Source organism: Callospermophilus lateralis, chromosome 8 (genome assembly GCF_048772815.1).
Source record: "Callospermophilus lateralis isolate mCalLat2 chromosome 8, mCalLat2.hap1, whole genome shotgun sequence".
In the NCBI taxonomy this organism is placed as follows: domain Eukaryota; kingdom Metazoa; phylum Chordata; class Mammalia; order Rodentia; family Sciuridae; genus Callospermophilus; species Callospermophilus lateralis.
In genome coordinates this window covers 124,426,569-124,446,320 of record NC_135312.1, presented here as the reverse complement: position 1 = coordinate 124,446,320, position 19,752 = coordinate 124,426,569, and the positions used below count along the sequence as shown (strand labels likewise).

General features: G+C 39.1%; 1 protein-coding gene across 1 annotated transcript; it reads right to left on the bottom strand.

The window, feature by feature from the left end:
• Positions 1-688: 688 nt before the first annotated feature.
• On the bottom strand, positions 689-14,763 carry Mgarp (mitochondria localized glutamic acid rich protein). The gene is made up of 4 exons (XM_076864828.2): positions 14,648-14,763; positions 10,402-10,505; positions 3,178-3,271; positions 689-1,680 (listed from the first exon to the last, which is right to left on the bottom strand). Exons 1-4 carry the CDS (start codon positions 14,727-14,729, stop codon positions 1,250-1,252), a joined length of 711 nt encoding a protein of 236 aa, XP_076720943.2. The 5' UTR covers positions 14,730-14,763; the 3' UTR covers positions 689-1,249.
• Between the last annotated feature and the right edge of the window lie 4,989 nt (positions 14,764-19,752).

The following is a 19,752-nucleotide window of genomic DNA, read 5'->3' as shown; positions in this document are numbered from 1 at the left end:
CTGCTCTATTTAAATGACAACTTTGGGGCTGGGGTAATGGCTCAGCGGTAGAGTGCTTGGCTAGCACGTGAGAGGCCCTGGATTCGATCCTCAGCACCACATAAAAAATCAATGAATAAATAAAATTAAGGTATCGTGTCCATCAAAAACTAAAACAATTAAATTTTTTTTTTAAAATGACAACTTCCACCCCAAACCAGTACTTATAATCCTTTTTTTCTTCATTACTTTTGCCCTTGGCACTTGCCAGTTTCTAACATTCTTACATTTTCTTTATTTATCTTATTTACTATCTAGTCCTACTCTACAATATATAGTGAGGAAGATTTAAAACAATGCCTCTGTTGGTTGTAGATGCTCAGATGAATGAATGAATGAATGAACGAATGAATGACTCCCAGCACAAAGTGTAAATCCTCAAAAAATATTGTTTGAATTGAACCAGGAAATATCTGCACAGCCTGTTATATATTAATAGAGAGGGGGGAAGGCATGTACATTATCATAGGCACAGTTCTCCACAAATATGTCCCTTCTTCAATAATATTATGAAAGCTTAATTTCTTCATGTGTATATGTTAATATATAATACAGTGTATTATTTATACCTATATAAGTATTAGTGAATAAAAATAGAAACACTACAGATTTTCTAATTTTATTTAAATGAGTTCAAATTGAGCTTGATAATCCAGTTCTACATAATAAAGTAAGGTAAAAGCAGAGCAAAAAGAGCAAAATTAAAGTGAAAACAAGATGTAGAGATAATTCCTATAATGCAAAATTTAAATTCAAGGTAAAACTATTTCAGCTGGTTTTTTTTTTTTTTTTTTTTGTACCAGGAATTGAACCCAGGGGTGCTTAACCACTGAGCCACATCCCCAGTCCCTTTTTAATTTTTCTTTTAAGTCAGCATCTCACTAAGTTGCTGATAGCTGGCCTGGATCTGTGAGCCTCCTGCTTCAGCCTCCAAAGCTGCTAGGATCACAGGCGTGTGCCACTGTACCCAGCTAAAACTATAAACTCTTTACTGCAATGTCACGATCTAATTTTAGAGAGTAGAAAATATTAAGAAATGTAAAATTGGAAATCTCTCAAAACTCTACCAGAAGAGACCAAAAATCTTCAGGGATCATCAAAGTGTTTAGGAAGATGTTTTTTCAAAACCAAAATTACTAAAAATACAAAGGCAGCTATTAGACACACTATTTACGTTTTTGTTTTTGCAGAACCGGCTACTGGCAGGAGATTAGCCTGAGGCAGCCTGGGAACCAGCATCAGCTTCTTCCTGCAAAGGCCCAGCAGAGGACTGGGAATCAGCTGGAGAAGTTCCTTCCGGCTCAGCACATTCCTGGGAGCAGTCGTTCTCTGGAATACCTTGACTGTTACAGGTGGAAACACCTTCACCTGCTGCTACATTCGTAGCCTCTGGGGTCATTTCAGAACCATCCTCTGTGGTGTCACCCATCTGTGCACTTGTAACCTTGGGCTCCATTTCAGCACCCACAGCCGTCACCTCCTCCTTAGTGGCCTCCACATCACCTGGACCCGTGGACTCTTCTACGTCCCCAACTGCAGCCTCTGCAATGTCTTCAGCACCTACCACCTCAGCTTGCACAACAGAAACTTCCAGAGCTTCTGAACTCGCTTTCTCAGCTTCTGCCACATTCTCTTTTTCACCTTTAAGATTTAGTCCATTAAGCAGAGTGTTAACTTAAAGAACATGGGAACTCAATGGTACACTGTGCAATCATTTAAAAAACTGAGTCAGATCTACATGTGCTGATATTTAATGGTCTTCCAAGTGGACTTAAAAGGAAAAATCAAGGAAAGAACAATGTATACAGTATGGACAAAAAGAGGTATGTTATATAGCCAGAGGGCTGTATTTGCAAAGACCCTCTCTGGGATTCAAAGAAACTGATAATATATCAGTTGCCTTTTGGGAGGGAAGATGAGAGATCTGCTTTCTTATAAACTCTTTTGAACTTAAAAAATTTGCATATATTACTTATTCAAACACTAATACTAACAAATAACCACCATTTCAACCTTCCATGTGAGATGGTATGGAAGAGTAGCCAAGGTGCTAGCTGACGACCCTGAGGAAACCACTAATCCTCTCTCAACTTCAGTTTAATCATCTGTAAATAAGAATACTGATAATATTTACTTCACAAGGCTATTGTGAAGATTAACTAAAATAATCTATATAAAATGGGCCTTCAAGCCAATAAGTCTTTTGCAGATGCTGTATTAATAATATTATAATAATATTTGTAATGATAATATTATTATAAACAGACTTCTCATGATTCTATTCAATAACATTTATCAATGATATTCTGTCTCTTATTGTTGTCATGATGAAAAGGGTAAATTGATTCATGAGCAGCCAGTATCTCTGTCCCTAAATAGTGACCATGGCAATTGATAATGGCATTAACTTTGAGATGGAAAAAAACTATTTTAAAGTAAGTAGTTGTAGGGGCTGCGATTGTGGCTCAGTGCTAGAGTGTTTGCCTCCCATATGTGAGCACTGGGTTTAGTCCTCAGTACCACATAAAAATAAATTAATTAAGAAAAGGTATTATGTCCATCTATATCTAAAAATTTTTTTAAAAAAGTAAGTAGTTGTAGGCAAGAAATAGACATAAGGGTGAAAATGTCAAGTTTCTGTTCCCAGGGTTGACATTTTTATCAACGGAGGGGCTCAGTGTCCCCAACTCTAATGGCCAGTACACTTTCAGCAAAGACACAAGGAGGTCTTAGTCAAAACAGAAACAAAAATTAACCTTATGATTAAAAAAAAAAAAAAATGAGGGAAACGAAAGGTCAAGCTGCTGAGAGAGACAGATTCTAAAATTATGCCCGCATGAATGGATGTCTGAGTAGGAGAGAAATAATATTACCACACAAAGAAGTCAAGGCCACGGTCAGCAGCATAAATGCAAAATGTTCATTTATCAAATGCACTCATCCAAAACACCTAAGAATATTCTTTAGATTTTGGTTGGGCTTTTCCTTCCTGAATGAATTCCTACGAAGAGCCATTATGGATTAAGTTAGCCAAGAAGACAAAGGCAAATAGTGTTCATTGCTAGACTAAGAGGATGGGAATCAGTGTCCCAAAAACAAATAAATAAATAAATAAAATAATTAAGAAAGTCCCCTTACCTTGAAGTGGATGTAACTCTGCTTTTGTTTTTTCTTTCAAATTTGTTATATGTTCTGTGTGTTTGGCTTGCTTTGATGTGACTGTCTTGTAAGTCTGAAAGAAAATGTGTCCTTAACTTTACTTCCTTTTTGTGGAGGTACTGGACTCAGGGTTACTTTGTCATTGAGCTACATCCACAACACCCTCCTCCTTTTTTTTTTATCATCATGCTGGGGATTGAACCCAGGGCCTTGTGCATGCTAGGAAGCACTCTACCAACTGGCAGACCCCAGCCCCAGCCCTTTTTATTTTGAGACAGAATCTCACTAAATTGCTTAGGGCCTTGCCAAGTTGCTGAGGCTGGCTTTGAACTTACGATCCTCCTGTTTCAGTCTCCTGAGTTCCTGGGATTATAGGTATGCACCACCATGCCCAGCCTTAGTTTATTTCTTAAACTCTTGCCAAGTTCAAAGGTACACACAGTTCTCCATGTAATTATCATTAGAAGTTTAAGCTACAACCCCAGTGCAACCAAGAAGGGAAACCAACTTTACCATTTACTCTTTTACTTCTCCTTTGGACACTTTTGTTATTAAGTGGAATGCTTAAAAAAGGAAAGGAAAGGAATATGCTCTAACATGAGTCAAAGACAGCTGAAAACAAGCACAGGAAACAAGAAGATGAAGACAAATTAGGAAAACATAAATTATGCCAGAACCAAAATATCCTCACAGTCATTTACAAAGATCCTCCAGAACTTATCACGGACAAAGGTAAATCCAGGTTCATGCAGAAACTCACATACAAATATTCGTGGTGGTTTCATTTATAATGGTCAAATAATGAGAATCAGCTCAGATGGTCTACAAAGGATGAACTGTTAAACCAGCTGTGGTCTTTCTGTAACAAGGAACACAACTCAGCAGTAAAAAGGAATGAACAGTGGGTACAAGTGACAGTTCCAATGAATCTCCAGGCAATTACACTGAGTGGGAAAAGGGCCAATCTCAAAAGGTTTCATACCTGTGGATCCATTTAGGTAGCGTTCTTGAAATGACAAAAATAGAGAAATAGAGATTAGTGGTTGTCAGGGGATAGGAGAAAGGGAGGGCAGAAGGGAGGGAATTATAAAAAGATAGCATGAAAGATTCTTATAGTATTGGAACTATCCTGCATCTGGACAGTGCTGACAAATCTATGCATCTAGACAGGATAAAACTGCATAGAATTTAATGGGTGCATGTAAAACTAGTGAAATTGGATTAAGATGGATGAGTGGTATAAATGTCACTTTCCTGATGGTGATGTTGCATTACAGCAAAAAGATTATTATTGGGGAAAATGAGAAAAGGGTAGAGAGAACTGCATGTGAATCTTGTCTCACAATGAAATTAAAAAAAAAAAATCTCCCAAATGACACACCACACAGCTACATCCTAAAGAAGATTTCTTAGGTAGGCTAGGATGAGTCATAAAAAGCAACACTAGCTGACTGTAGGTTACTGGAGAAATAACATGGGGCAGAAAGTTATTTTAATTATTGACAAAATGTGCAGGCTTTCTTTCATTTCATACTCACGAGTCTTCTTTGGCTTGTCTTCACATTAGGCAATGATATTCTAAAAATAAAAATCTAACCAGGAATAGTGGTGCATGCCCATAATCCCAGCTACTTGGGAGACTGAGTCAGGAGGATCAAGGGTTTGAGGCCAGTCTAACCTGAACATAGTGAGATCTCTTCTCAAAAAACAAAACAAAACAAACAAAAAACAAAAACAAAAAAAGAAAGAAGGAAAGAAAGGAAGGAAGGAAGGAAGGAAGAATCAGAGAAAAGAAGAAAATCTGATGCATGCTTGTATCCCAGCAACTTGGGAGACTGAGTCAGGAGGATCATGAGTTCAAAACCAGCCTCAACAACTTAGCCAGGCCCTAGACAACTCAGAAAACCCTGTTTCTAAATAAGATATAAAAAGGGCTGGGGATGTGGCTCAGTGGTAAAGGGCCCCTGGGTTCAATCCCTGGCACTTCAAAAAACAAAAACAAAACAAAAAAAGAAAGAAGAATATCTAGTGCTGGGGTACAAGAATGGTAGAATATGTACATAGCACATTAAGGCCTGGATTTAATCCTCAGCACCAACAATAAATTAATAAATAAAAATGAAAATCTTACTATTTAGATAATATTATTTGTATTGTCTCAGCTTTTTTGGTAGTGATTTAACTCTTAGTGGTAGAATGATGAATTTTTAAAAGTTGTATATTCATATATATTTTCTAAATTTTAATAATCAGGAAGTGGGGCTGGGGATGTGGCTCAAGCGGTAGCGCGATTGCCTGGCATGCGTGCGGCCCGGGATTCGATCCTCAGCACCACATACAAAACAAAGATGTTGTATCCGCCGAGAACTAAAAAATAAATATTAAAAAATTCTCTCTCTCTCTCTCCTCTCTCTCCTCTCTCACTCTCTCTTTTAAAAAAATTAATAATCAGGAAGCTAGCACTTTATTTTTATTAATTAAATACAAACATCATCACCCACCATTTTTTTATATTTTATTTAGAGATAAGGTCTCTGTAAGTTGCTTAGGGCCTTGCTAAATTGCTGATGTTGTTTTTTTGTTTTATATTAATATTTCTTAATTGTAGATGGACACAATACCTTTATATTTATTTATTTTTATGTGGTGCTAAGAATTGAACCCAGTACCTCAAGTGGTAGGCAAGTGCTCTAACCCTTAGCTACAACTCTAGGCTCCTGAGGCTGGCTTTGAATTTGCGATCCTCCTGCCTCAGCCTTCAGAGCCACTGGGATCACAGGCAGATGCCACTGCACCCCACATCTCTAGTCCTTTTTACTTTCAGAAAGGGTCTTACTGTGTTGCTAAGGGTCTCGATAAATTGCTAATGGCCTTGAATTTGTGATCTTCCTGTCCCAGTCTCTAAAGTTGCTGGGATTACAGGTGTGCACAATCATGCCCAGCTGGTGTTCTTTTTAGAAATACCCTTAGCTCCTCAGAAAATTGAACTGATCTGGGCCTATTTTATATCTATGGAGCCCTAACAGTAGAACATTTTCCTTGGAAATGGAAAAGTGCTCTTGGCTACTGAGTATCCACGGATCAATTTGCAAAACCCTGCTACAGAATCATTTTAGTGCAGGAAAAGTGAAAGAGAAGGGAGGACTAGAATACAGATTTTGCAGTGCTTCACATTCTGTGATTCCTAAAAGTAGCCTAAGATTCTTGGGAATTAAGGCTTTTAAGGTTTGATATTCAAATGAAAGAACATTAAACATTAGTATTCGCGTGAATCAAACTCAGTGGGATTCCATTTTTACAACTCTGCTATACTTAGCCTTTGGATTTTGAAGTAAAAATGAAGTATCTCTGACTTTCTGTTAAAAAATAAATAGGGGGTTGGGGTTGTGGCTCAGAGGTAGAGGGCTTGCCTAGCATGCATGAGGAACTGGGTTCAATCCTCAGCACCACCTAAATGTAAAATAAAGATATTGTGTCCACCTAAAATTTAAAAATAAATATTAAAGTAAATAAATAAATAAAACTAGGGCTGGGGTTGTGGCTCAGTGGTAGAATGCTTGATTAGCATAAGTGAGGGCACTGGCTTCTATTCTCAGCACTGCATATCAATAAATGAATAAAATAAAGATCTATTAACAACTAAAAAAAAAAACTACATTACCTCAGATACGAAATGGGACATAGATCATCACCTTGCTCAATTTTCATTCCATTTTGAGAGAATGAGGCTGCAGGACTCTCAGGACTATTCAGTTGATAACCTTTCAGGGTTTTTTTGTGTGTGTGTGTGGTGCTGGGGATTGAACCCAGGGCCTTGTGCATGTGAGGCAAGCACTCTACCAACTGGGGTACATCCCCAGCCCTATAACCTTTTAGTTTAAGATTCATATTTTTTGGTGGGGGAGGGTACTGGAGATTGAATTTAAGGGCACTCGACCACTGAGCCACATTACCAACCCTATTTTTTTAAAAATAATTTTTAGATGTTGATGGACCTTTATTTTATTCATTTATTTATATGCAGTGCTGAGAATCGAACCCAGTGCTCACTCATGCTAGGCAAGTGCTCTACTACTGAGCCCCAGCCCCAGCCTCAGACCTATTTTTTGTGTTTTATTTAGAGACAGGGTCTCACTGAGCTGCTTAGCACCTCGCTTTTGCTGAGGCTGGCTTTGAACTTGCAATCCTCTTGCCTTAGTCTCCTGAGCCACTGGGATCACAGTTGTGTGAAACTACACCCGGCTCAGTTTAAGATTCCTTTTGCAAAGAAAGATTTAGTAGACTATCGAGGCTCATGTCTGGCACCAGTTCATATAATTAGTAGTATTGTAATAGCCAGATGAAATTTGGTCTTCCAAATTCCCAGGTCATCCATCACATGGCCTAATCCTAATTTGTTTTTTCAGGGTTTACATTCAACTAGAGTGGCCTAGGCAATGAACTCAACATCAGGCAGCAGAAATATGATAGAAGAAAAGGAATATGGGTGTGAGTGAAAGTTGGCAGATACCAGTGACATGTTTGAAGTTTCCTGACTAATTGAGGGTGTCACAATTCTGCAGGTTAGTCTGGTATGGTGGTACAAGCCTGTAATCCGAGATACTCAGGAGGCTGAGGCAGGAGGATCACAAGTTTGAGGTCAGTCTTAGCAACTTAGTGAGGCCCTTAGCAAGACCTTGTCTCAAAATAAATAAATAAATAAATAAATAAATAAATAAATAAAAAAGACTGGGAACATAGCTCAGTGGCAAAGAATCCCTGAGTTCAGCCCACAGTATTTAAAAAAAAAAAAAAAAGGGGGGTGGTGGTGGGCAGGGGCTGTGGCTCAGCGGTAGAGTGCTCATCTAGCACATGCGAGGTCCTGGGTTCAGTTCTTAGCACCACATAAAAATAAATAAAACAAAGGTATTGTGTCCGTAGTTATTAAAAAATAAATATTAAAAAAATCTGAAGGTTAAAATTTTGGTTTGGCTATCCTACATAGTCCTATTATAAAAATGGCTCCTAACTATGACTAAAAATCCCTTATGCATATCTCTGTAGGATCAACCCAAAATATAGTGATTGCATACTTTAAGGATTTCTGAAGAATTTATGCTTATTCTATTTTTCTTCACAATAAACATTAGATTTTTTTATTTGTTAGATTTTTTTGATTTAGAAAATTTATGACAAAATGGGAAATGATTCAATAGGCTTACCTTATTTAATTCAAATGTTCTGTTGTTTTAGCTCCAGAACTACACTTAAAAGCTTTATCCTGGGACCAGAGATGTATCTCAGTGATAAGAGCATGTACTTAGCATGTGCAGGCCCTAGCACTAAAAACAAACAAACAAACAAAAAACCAAGACTTTTGTCTTACAGTGAATCCTGGAAGATGTGGATGGAGGACTGGGGAGGAAAATATAGATAGAATTTTACATATGCTTCTTCTGAATTTTTAACAAATTATGAATATGCCTTTTTTTTGGGGGGGGGTACTGGGATTACAGGCATGCGCCACCGTGCCTGGCATGTGAATATGACTTTTTAGAATAAAACTATGTAAAAAAAACCCCAAAAATTATAGAAACAGTAAAAATATTGGGAGGAAGGAGAAAGGGATGGATAAGTGGAATACAAGATTTTTAAGGAAGAGAAACGTATGACACTGCCAAAGGTGGTAGAGTCATTATATATTTGTCAAAACCCACGGGACATACAATGTAAAGACGGAATCCTAAAATGGTTTCGGCAGTACACTTCTGTAATCCCAGCAGTATGGGAGGCTGAGGAAGGAGGATCACAAGTCCAAAGCCAGTCTCATCAACTTAGCAAGGCTCCAAGCAACTTAGTAAGACTCTGTCTCAGAATAAAAAAATAAGCTGGGCTTGGTGGCACATGTTTGTAATCCCAGCAGCTCAGGAGGCTGAGGCAGGAGGATCGTGAGTTCAAAGCCAGCCTCAACAAAAGTGAGATGCTAAGCAACTCAATGGGACCCTGTCTCTAAATAAAATACAAAATAAGGCTGGTGGAATGACCCTGAGTTTAATCCCTGGTACCATAAATAAATAAATAAATAAAGTGAACCCTAATGTAATTTCTGGACTTGAGTTAATAATCATGTATCAATATTGGCTCCTTAATTGTAACAGATGTACCACACCAGAGCAAAATGTGAATAGGGGAAAGGAAGAGAAGGTGAGGGAATTTTTCAACACTTTCTGCTCTTTTTTTTTTTTGGTGCTGGGGATGGAACCCAGATCCTCATACATACTAGGCAAGTGTTCTGTCATTGAGCTATACCCACAACTCCTTGCTCATTTTTCTATAAATCTAATAAATAAAAGTCTATTATTTTTAAATTTTTAAAGTTAGTTGGACTGGAGGAGTAACCAGTGGGAGAATGCTTTAGTTAACATGACGAGGCCCTGGTTCCATCCTCAGCACTACTAAAAATTAAGTAAAAATTAAATTAAAAAAATAAAATGAGTATATCTTCAAAACATTTTTTTTTTTTTTTTTTTTTTTGGTACTAAGGATTTAACCCAGGGGCACTTTACTCCTGAGTGACATCTCTAGCCCTTTTTATTTTTATTTTGAGGCAGGGTCTCACTAAATTGTTGAGAGCCTAGCTAAGTTGCTGAGGCTGCCCTTGAATTTGCCATCCTCCTATTTTCAGCCTCCCAAGTTGCTAGGATTACAAGTGTTGGCCACTGCCCAGGCCCAAAACAATTCTTGTTAAACAGGAATAATATAGATACTAGATACTATTATTAGTAATAGTATCTAGTATCTATAATTGAAGCTATTAAAGGATTTATGAGTTTGGCAAATGATAAATACTCAATTGTCAACTATTATAATAACACTGTTTTTAACCCCAGGTGTACCAATAGGCTCAATGAAATTAATGACCCTGCCCCAAAATAAAAAAATTAAAAGGGCTGGGGATGTTGCTCAATTCTACAGCACCCCTGGGTTCAACCCCCAGTAATACCAAAAAAAAAAAAATGATAATAATTTAGTTAATACATTTTTATGGAAATTTTATATTTCTAATGATTATAGAGTATTTTTCAAATGTGTATGCTTAATGACATTTAAACCTATTTCTCTGTTGTATATTTAATATCGCATGTCCCGATTGCAACATTGCTTTGAGTTTTACCACAAGTTGTAAAATATATGAATTTCTGAACACTACAGTTAAACACTTACGTAATAGCCACCAGCACTGACTGTGACACCTACAACCAGATAATAAATCATATTGGATCCAGATGTTCCAGGGAATTTGTTAGATGACATCCAACGAAGAGATGCTAGGAAAATAAGTTTAAACACAGTTAGCATCGCCATTTAAGCACAACTATTTAAAATAATTTCATCTTTTAAAGATGTTTCTCCTCAGTGAACCTAGAATCTATTATCATCAAATAATTTTAGCTTAAGGGAATACGGTATCACAAGGCAGGTAATAATTCCACTTGACATTTTCCCAATCTAATTTGATAAGTACTTGTGAAGCCTGTCATCTTGATGTTAAGCATCATGCTTTTCTTGGAAGGGATGCAGGTGTGGGTAAGGAGAAGTGACAGGAGTACTAAATAATCTTAACAGCAAAATGACAAGCATATTAGCAAAGAAATCCATTTACTGTACACATTCAACTATAGGGGAAAGGAAGAGAGAGTGGAAATGATTATTTTTCAAAAAAGTAAACGTATTTATACCTAAAATTTCATTAAATAAAATTCGATTTATTTCATAAAATTCAATTCAATTCAATTTATGTATGTTAAATAAAACATTAATTTAAAAAACCAAGCTGGGCACGGTGGTGCACACCGGTAATCCCAGTGGCTTGGGAGACTAAGGCAGGCAGGAGGATCATAAGTTAAAGCCAGTCTCAGCAAAAGCGAGGTGCTAAGCAACCCAGTGAGAACCTGTCTTTAAATAAATAAAATACAAAATAAGGCTGGGGATGTGGCTCAGTGGTCAAGTGCCCCTGAGTTCAAATCCCAGTACTGCCCCCCCATTAGTAAAAATCCAACATTTTTTATAAATCTATAATAGAAATGTGGATACAGAAAGAAATCTGGATTTTTCTAATACCATAGAAAGCAAAGAGAGCCAGCTGGGTGCAGTAGTGCACACCTGTAAGCCCAGCAGCTTGGGAGGCTGAGGCAGGAAGATCACAAGTTCAAGGCCAGCCTTAGTGACTTAGTGAGGCCCTAAGCAATTCAGGGAGACCCTGTTTTCTAAATAAAATATAAAAAGTCTGGGGATGTGGCTCAGTGGTTGAGCATCCATGGGTTAAAAAAACAAAACAAAACAAAACAAAAAGCTTTTTGCTTGTTTGTTTGGTTTTGGTTGTAGAGGGACACAATACCTTTATTTTATTTATTTATTTTTATGTGGTGCTATTGATAGAACCCAGTGCTTCACAGGTAGGAGGCAAGTGCTCCACCACTGAGCTAAAGCCCCAACCCAGATAAAAGCTTTTCTTAAGCCAAATGTTGCAATAAGATCATATCTGAAATAGAAGTAAAATTCTATAAAACTAATAATTTTTTGGGGGTGGGTACTGGAGATTGAACCCAGGGGCACTCAACCACTGAGCCACATCCCCAGTCCTATTTTTTTTCCAGTACTATTTTTTTAAAATTTACTTATTTATTCTAATTTGTTATACATGACAGCAGAATGCATTTCAATTCAAAATACACACGGCACAATTTTTCATGTCTCTGGTTGTACACAGGGTAGAGTCATAACATTCATGTCTTTATACATGTACTTAGGGTAATGATGTCCATTACTTTTTTTTTTTTTTGATGTCCATTTCATTCCCCCTTCCTTCCCCTCCTTCCCCTTTGCCATATCTAAAGTTTCTCCATTCCTCCCATGCTCCCCCCACCCCTATTATGGATCAGCATCCACATATTAGAGAAGACATTTGGCCTTTGGTTTTTTGGGGATTGGCTTACTTCACTTAGCATGATATTCTCCAACTCCATTAATTTACCTGCAAATGCTATGATTTTATTCTCTTTTACCCAGCCCTAGTTTGTATTTTATTTAGAGACAGGGTCTTACTGAGTTGCTCAAAAAGATTTCTTTATTTTTAATAATGTGTTAATTTTTTTTTATTTTTGGTATTGGGGATTGAATCCAGTACCTCATGAATTCTAAACAAGTGCTCTACCACTGAACTACATCTCTAGCTTAAAAATATTTTTTTTAAATAGAAAGACAAATACTTGAAAACTTATTTGAAATAGCAAAGAAATGGGAAATATTCAATAGGAATTAATCAGACAAGTTTTAGTACCTTCATAAAATGTGAAACAAATAATCTATAACTTTTGCAGAAGAATATTTACTTCCAGCAGAAAATGTTTACAACATATTACATGAACATTCATAGCAAAATACTATGTATGAGACTATCCCAGATTTGTTTCCAGGAAAAATACACATGGGGGGAAAAAGATCTGGAAAACTCTACGAAAAACTGTAAATAATAATGTTTCCTGAATGGTAAGATTATAGATGACTTAGTTTAGATTTTGCCTTTCTGGTCTTTCCCTAGTGAACTATTATAAATCTAAATGATTTATTCATGAAGAAGTTATATTTTTAAAGGCAAAAAGGAGAGAAAAAAATTTGATGAGGCAGTTAAAATTTCTTTCATTTTTAAAAAATCAAAGTAGAAAGTACCAATAAAAGGCTAATTAATGCCCATAACTGAAGACAAACAGGTTTCCACCCATGATAGTTCTTAAAACACAAATCAGTGCTTAGAAAATAGTAATTAGATGAGATAAAGACTCTTACTACCATTGTGGCTAACTATATATTTGGAATTTTCAATTCTGTTTTGCCCCATTTTGGAAAGAAAAGTCACTCGTGCCAGCTACCAAAAAACCCGTGTGTATGTTGGTGAGGTTTGGTCAGGAAAACCTGAAAGGCCACGGTCAAGGTCGGGAGGGCGGTGCTCATTTCTCTCCTCACTTCCCCATCAAAACAGCCCGTTATCTCAGAAGTGTAAAAGAAGGGTATTGTGCCCCATTTCACCAACGGGAGAAATAGTACGTATAATGATCAGCGAAGCTTGTGGGGCATCTTCCCCGCACTTGCATTTTGAAAGAAAACTAAAGCTAGTTGGGCAGACCTTCTTCCTCCTTCTCTCCTCCACCAACACAGGCCTAATTTAAGCCGAAAAACAAAAACCAGACAACAGAAAAACGCAAAAACAAAAAAACAAAACAACAACAACAAAACTGGCGCATGGAATTTTCCGCAGGAGTCTTTCTGCCTCGAATCCACACTCGGGGCTAAAGCCGCCTCGGGAGCTTCAGGAGGAGGGTCGAAGTGAAGAGAGAATCCAGACCTTTCCATGAGATTGTCTAACCGCGTCCCTCAATCAGCGACGGGGAAGGGTGCCTGAGGACCAGGAAAGGGCGGCGGGGGTCGGACTGCAAATCTTGTCCCAGAGCCCCGGGCAGCCAGGGTGAAAAAAAGATTGTTGCTTGCTCACTAGTCAAGCACCTACTGTGTTCCAGGCTCTGTAGCGGGGTGGGGTACCGGGGACGGAACCCAGGGGCACCTTACCACTCAGCTACATCCCCAGCCCTTTTTATTTTTATTTTGAGGCAGAGTCTGGCAAAGTCGCTCAGGGCCTCGCTAAACTGCTGAGGCTGGCTGTGAACTTGCCACCCCCTGCTTCAGTTTTCTTCAGCGTCGCTGGGATGATGGGCGTGTGCCGCTACGTCCGCTTTAGGTCAATTCTTATTTAATCGACTTCCACCTTGAGACCTCCACTTTAGAATCGCATCCTTTTCTCACGCATCCCTAAAGCCAAAGATGAAAAATATTTGAACCCCAGAGCCAAACAGCTGGGTAGCTGCAGGCCTATCTGCAACCTAGTTTAGGAAAGCGACCGAAGCGCTCTTCCTCGGGGGGACGCTGAGGCCAGGCTGCTCGCGGGGTCCAGGCTCTCGAGCCCGGGCCAGGTTGGGTGACTTAGCTTTTACGCACGTCTACTTCTCCGCCCTCGCTCCCGCGCGCCGCCTGGCTCGCGGCGGAGTCCACTTTCCCACCCAATCCTGCTTCCTCCTGAGATCCGGGAGCGAAACGATCCCTATAACAATAAAAGTAGTAAGCTACGAGTATGTTCGCCGGCACTTTTAAAAACTCACAATCATCACTGTTTCCACTTAACGGATGATGAAAACAGGTTAGATCACTTTCTCGAGGTCCACATTTGAACCAGAAATCCTAGTCCGGATTCAGAGGCCACGCTGAAAGGTTCCCTACTGCCCAAGCATCCGAGAACTTTGGAGCCTCGTCCCCTCCAAAATTTCCCTTATTCCCCTGCACCCCCAACCCAGCTTTCTGCTGCTCCGGGTCGAGTTTGGCAGACTGGGTGCAGGAGGATCCAGGGGCTTCCCGCACTCACCGTCCTTCCCGAGCGGCGCCGGGTTGTGGGGAACCCTCAATGGCAGCGCCAAGGTCTTTGAGACCACCCTGCGGAGATACATCGCGCCTGGGTTGGCGGCGCAGCAGCCTGGATTGCCTGGCGCAGACTGCCCAGACTCCGCGAGGCTGTGAGCCTCGAGCGCCCCGCCCCGGGGAGGGGCGCCGACCCCGGCCCAGCCCCGCCTGGCAGGCTCGGGTCCACCGCCCAGGGCTTGGGTCTGCACAGTCCACCCGCGCCCAGCCTGCGGCTGGACTGCTTTCCCGGTGTCGGGGAAGCTGATGACTGCATCTCGGAAAAGGAATCTAGAAGTTGTCACTGCCTGACCTTCTGTTCCACTGAATGTAACTCCTGCAGAGTGGACTGGAAATGTTTGGAGAATCTCATCGGATTCAACACTAACATGGTTTATCATGCTGGATGGAATCTGAACCCAGTTTCTCTCGCACTCGGAGGAAAAGGCAGCGGTAATTTTTTACAGGTAGAGTGAGGGGAGGGATAGCCCTAACTTCCATTAATCCTAGAAAATCCCTAGGCAATGGCTGGATTTCTAGGCAAATCATTGTTAAGACGACTTTAAATACAAACATCAAAAACACTAGCGCGGCGCGGTGGCGCAGACCTGTAATCCCACGACTAAGGAGGCTGAGAGAGGAGGATCATATCTTCGAAGCCAGCCTTGGCGATTTATCAAAGAAAAAAAAAAAGAGAGAGAAAGAAAAAAGGGGGGCGGGGACGGGGATCGCGATTGGGGATATAGCTTGGTGGTAAAGCGCCCCCCGAGTTCATTCCCAGTACCAATGGAAAACAAAAAACCCCAAAATATTGTATGTGGGAAGTGAAAATAGTATTTTCACATCTACTAAAATGCTAAATTATTATCTTTCCCCAAATTTCAATTACTCACCTCATTGTGACTACAAGAATTTGTTATGGTTTGAATATGGAAACCAATAATTTATGCTTATAACGTTTTCAAAATGGTTAATCTTTGGAAAGCACTATTTTTTACTCTTATAATCCTTCATGTGTTTGACATTTGACAGTTTATAAAGCACTTTCACATATCTCCTTTAATTCTCAGAGAATTAAATTCCAACTCTCAGAGAGGTGGCAGTTATTTCCTTTAGCAAATGACAACATCAGCTGGTGGGGAAATAATGTTCAAGAATTTACTGATGGTCATAAGAAAAAACAACAAAAGACCTGAATTTAATACTTCTAACTCCAAGTTCTGGAAGTCATGTAATAGGCAAAATAGTCTTCCTTTGCTATGTAAATAAACATTTTTCAGATGTTATAGTCCTGAACCATTCATTCTAATAATATTAACATCCTCACAAGAGGAGTACAAACCATTTTTTAAAAAAGTTATTCATTTATTTATATGTGGTGCTGAAGATCCAACCCAGGGCCTGGTATGTGCTAGGCAAGCACTCTACCACTGAACCACAACCCCAGCCCCTTTAAAAAAAATTTAATACTTGGAGTAGTTATAGGCTGGGGGAATAGTTATAGGCTGGGGTTGTAAATCAATGGAAGAAAACAGGCTTAGAATGCTCAAGGCCCTGGTTCTAACCCCAGCACTACATTAAAATAAATAAATAAATAAATAAATAAATAAATAAATAAATAAATAAATAAATAAATAAATAAATAAAGAGAGAGAGAAAGAAAGAAAAAGAAGGAAACAAAACAAAAAGAGCTCTTAACTATCCCTAGTGATTAACCCTTTAACAAGAGCAATTAGGTCATAGTAAGTTAAGGGTCAAGTTTAGCTAACAAGCAGCAAAAGGGGTATATACCCAGAAGTTGAGAATAGAAAACCACAGATTAACATACTTGTTATATTTGACCAGCACCAAGTGCATAATCTTTAGCAAACCAAGAAGCGCTTCTCTACATTGCTGGTGGTGTGGAATGTTTAATAAACAGACTGATAAATCAAACTGCATTTGTTTACCACCACAGCTACTTCATTCCTTGGTGTACTTAGGGATGGAATGGTTATCAGAGACAGAAAAAAAAGAATCATTTTATTTATTTATTTAGAGTGCTGGGGATTGAACTCAGGGGCCCTCAACCACTGAGCTACTCCCCAGACCTTTTTTTGTATTTTAGTTAGAGACAGGGTTTCACTGAGTTGCTTAGGGGCTTGCTGTTGCTGAGGTTGGCTTTGAACTCCTGATCTTCCTGTCTCAGCCTCCAGAGCTGCCTATAGGTGTACCACCTGGCCAGCTAGTAAATGCATTTTAATGAATGAATGGATGCACTTATTGTATTTAAAACTGTACTGTAAACCTTAAATCCTAAAGCTCCCCTAAATGGTATTTTTTCTGAGCAAACACTTATAAACAATATTTATAAACAATCCCAGTTCTAAGGCTTTCAGAATTAAATTGTAAATTGTTGAGTGTGGTGATGCACACCTGTAATCCCAGCTACTCAGGAGGCTAGAGGATTGTGAGTTCAAGGCCAGAATGGGCAACATTGTGGGACCAGTCTGAACAAGACAAACTGTTATTACTTACAAAGACTATGGCTTAAGGTTAAAGAGACACAGTATCAACATCTTTTCTCGTGAACTGCTGTCAAGCTCACCATCAATAGGGCCAATGAAATCTCTGACTAGGTATCAATAATAAAGATAATTTAGGGGCTGGGGATGTGGCTCAAGCGGTAGCACGCTTGCCTGGCATGCGTGCGGCCCGGGTTCAATCCTCAGCACCACATACAAACAAAGATGTTGTGTCCACCGATAACTAAAAAAAATAAATATTAAAATTCTCTCTCCCTCTCTCTAAAAAAAAAAAAAAAAAGATAAAGATAATTTAAAGAGTTTTGGTCAAAGTCAAATTGGTTTAAACAATGCACTGGGCAACTAATCCTATCAACTCGGAAAACTGAGGCAGGAGGATCACAAGTCCAAAGCCAGCCTCAGCAATTAGGAAGACCCTGTCTCAAAAAATAAAAAAGCTAGGGATATAACTCAGAGGTTGAATGCTCATAGGTTCAATCCCCAGTACAGCTCTCCCCAATTGTTTTTCTTCCAAAGCATTGTCACTCTATTTACCAATGCTAAGGAATAGGTGGGGGGAATGTTGATTATCCTTACATTACACATGAAAAGAAAACTTTGAGGTAGTTGTTAACTGTGGCCAAGAGCACAAATTTGGGAATCAAATATCTGATCTGAATAAAATGTGGATAATTCCTTTACTGAGAGGGTTGGCAAGTGCTCTAAAGCAGTTAGGCAAGAAATGTGCTTAGCTAGTTGGAGGAGGCAACACTAGGTCCTGACTTCCAGCCTAAGCAAAGCTCAGGTTTTCAAGGCTCCCTTGCTATGCTCTGCTGCCTCTCAGTGTGGCATATGAGGGAACTCATTGTCTTCCACCCTTACTTACCAGGTAGTGAGGTCCAGTGGGAAATTTATGCCCTCTAGGTTGGACGTGGCAATCCAGCTGGGAGACGAACTATGATGAAATTACTGCCATTTCTTTAGATTCTTTTCTTAGTCAAAGGCTCCTGCCTCTCAGGTTCAAGGGAATTACTTACTCTTTTGTTCCTATAGCTTATATGGCTTTCTACTTGGGTGGCAAATTCTTTTCATATCTTGATGAAACATTTCCCCAGAGAGGACATTGCCCTTTGGTTGTCAAATTCACTGTTAATTTTCAGTTGTTTCTCCTTAACCCCTGAGAACTTTAACCTTAGTTCTTTGCTATGTAAAGCTCAGGCAAGTTTCCCAGCCTTGGGTCACATTATTCACAATGCTGCCCCTGAGCACATCCTTGGCATTTTTCTGGTCAGGTTGGAAATCTACAGTCGGAGATAACTTGGCTTACTTCATATGACCTCCATCTAACCTTGGATTGTTGACAGGATGGTACTAATTTTGAAAACATATTGTGAAAGTCCTGACAATATTAATTATACTGACAGTATTAATTATACCTTCAGGGTTTAAGTGTTATGTAACTAAAAAACAATTTTGAGAGACTGAATTATTTTTTAGATTCCAAAGAAAGCTAGAAGCTGCTTTTTCCTTAATAGTTAATTCTTAGGTTGCAACCTGTTTATTTTTTGTGCTGGAAACTGAACCCAGGGCTACTCTACCACAGAGCTATATCACCAACCCTTTTTATTTTTTGAGATAGGGTCTTGCTAAATTGCTGGGGCTAGTCTTGAACCTGTGATCCTCCTGCTTCAGCCACCCAAACAGCTGCGATTGTAGCAAGTACCTAGCACAATCTGTATTTCTGACAGATTGATACTGATAGAAAGTGAAATAATTTAGAAGAGTAGTTAGGAAGACAAATTGGCAATCAATTAAGAAAGTCCTGATAAACACTCTATCCTAAACCATTTGGATAAAATGAAGGAGAAAAGGAATTTGTGATGATAAATTCTTAAACTATTTTTGGAGGATGCTTAGTACTCTCATCTACTCATTTTCCCTTTGGTAGCAAAATAAACATGAGATCCCCTAACATTTCTGTAGTCTTTTCCTAAGGATATTATAAACAAATTACTACAAACTGAGATGGCTTAAAACAGAAATCTAGGGCTGGGGTCGTGGCTCAGTGGTAGAGTGCTTGCCTCGAAAGTGTGAGGCCCTGGGTTCAATTCTCAGCACCACATAACAATAAATGAATAAAATAAAGGTCCATCAACAACTAAAAAATACTTTAAAAAAAAAACAAAAACAAAACAACAACAAACCCAGAAATCTAGTCTCACAGTTCTAGAGGCTAGAAAGCTGAAATCAAGGTGTTGGCAGGGCATGCCCCCTCTGAAACCTCCTCCTAGGGGGAATCCTTTCTTGCATCTTCTACATCTTGCTGTTTGCCTGAACCCTGCCTTGTAGATGCATCACTCCAAGGTCTGCCTCCATGGCTATCTTTTTTGTTGTTATTGAGGATTGAACCAGGAATGCTTTATCACTGAGTCACATCCCCCATCACTTTTATTTTTTAAATTGTAGATGGACAAAATACCTTTCATTTATTTTTATGTGGTGCTGATTGAACCCTGTGCCTTACATGTGCTAGGCAAGCGTTCTACCACTGAGCTACAGATCCGGCCCT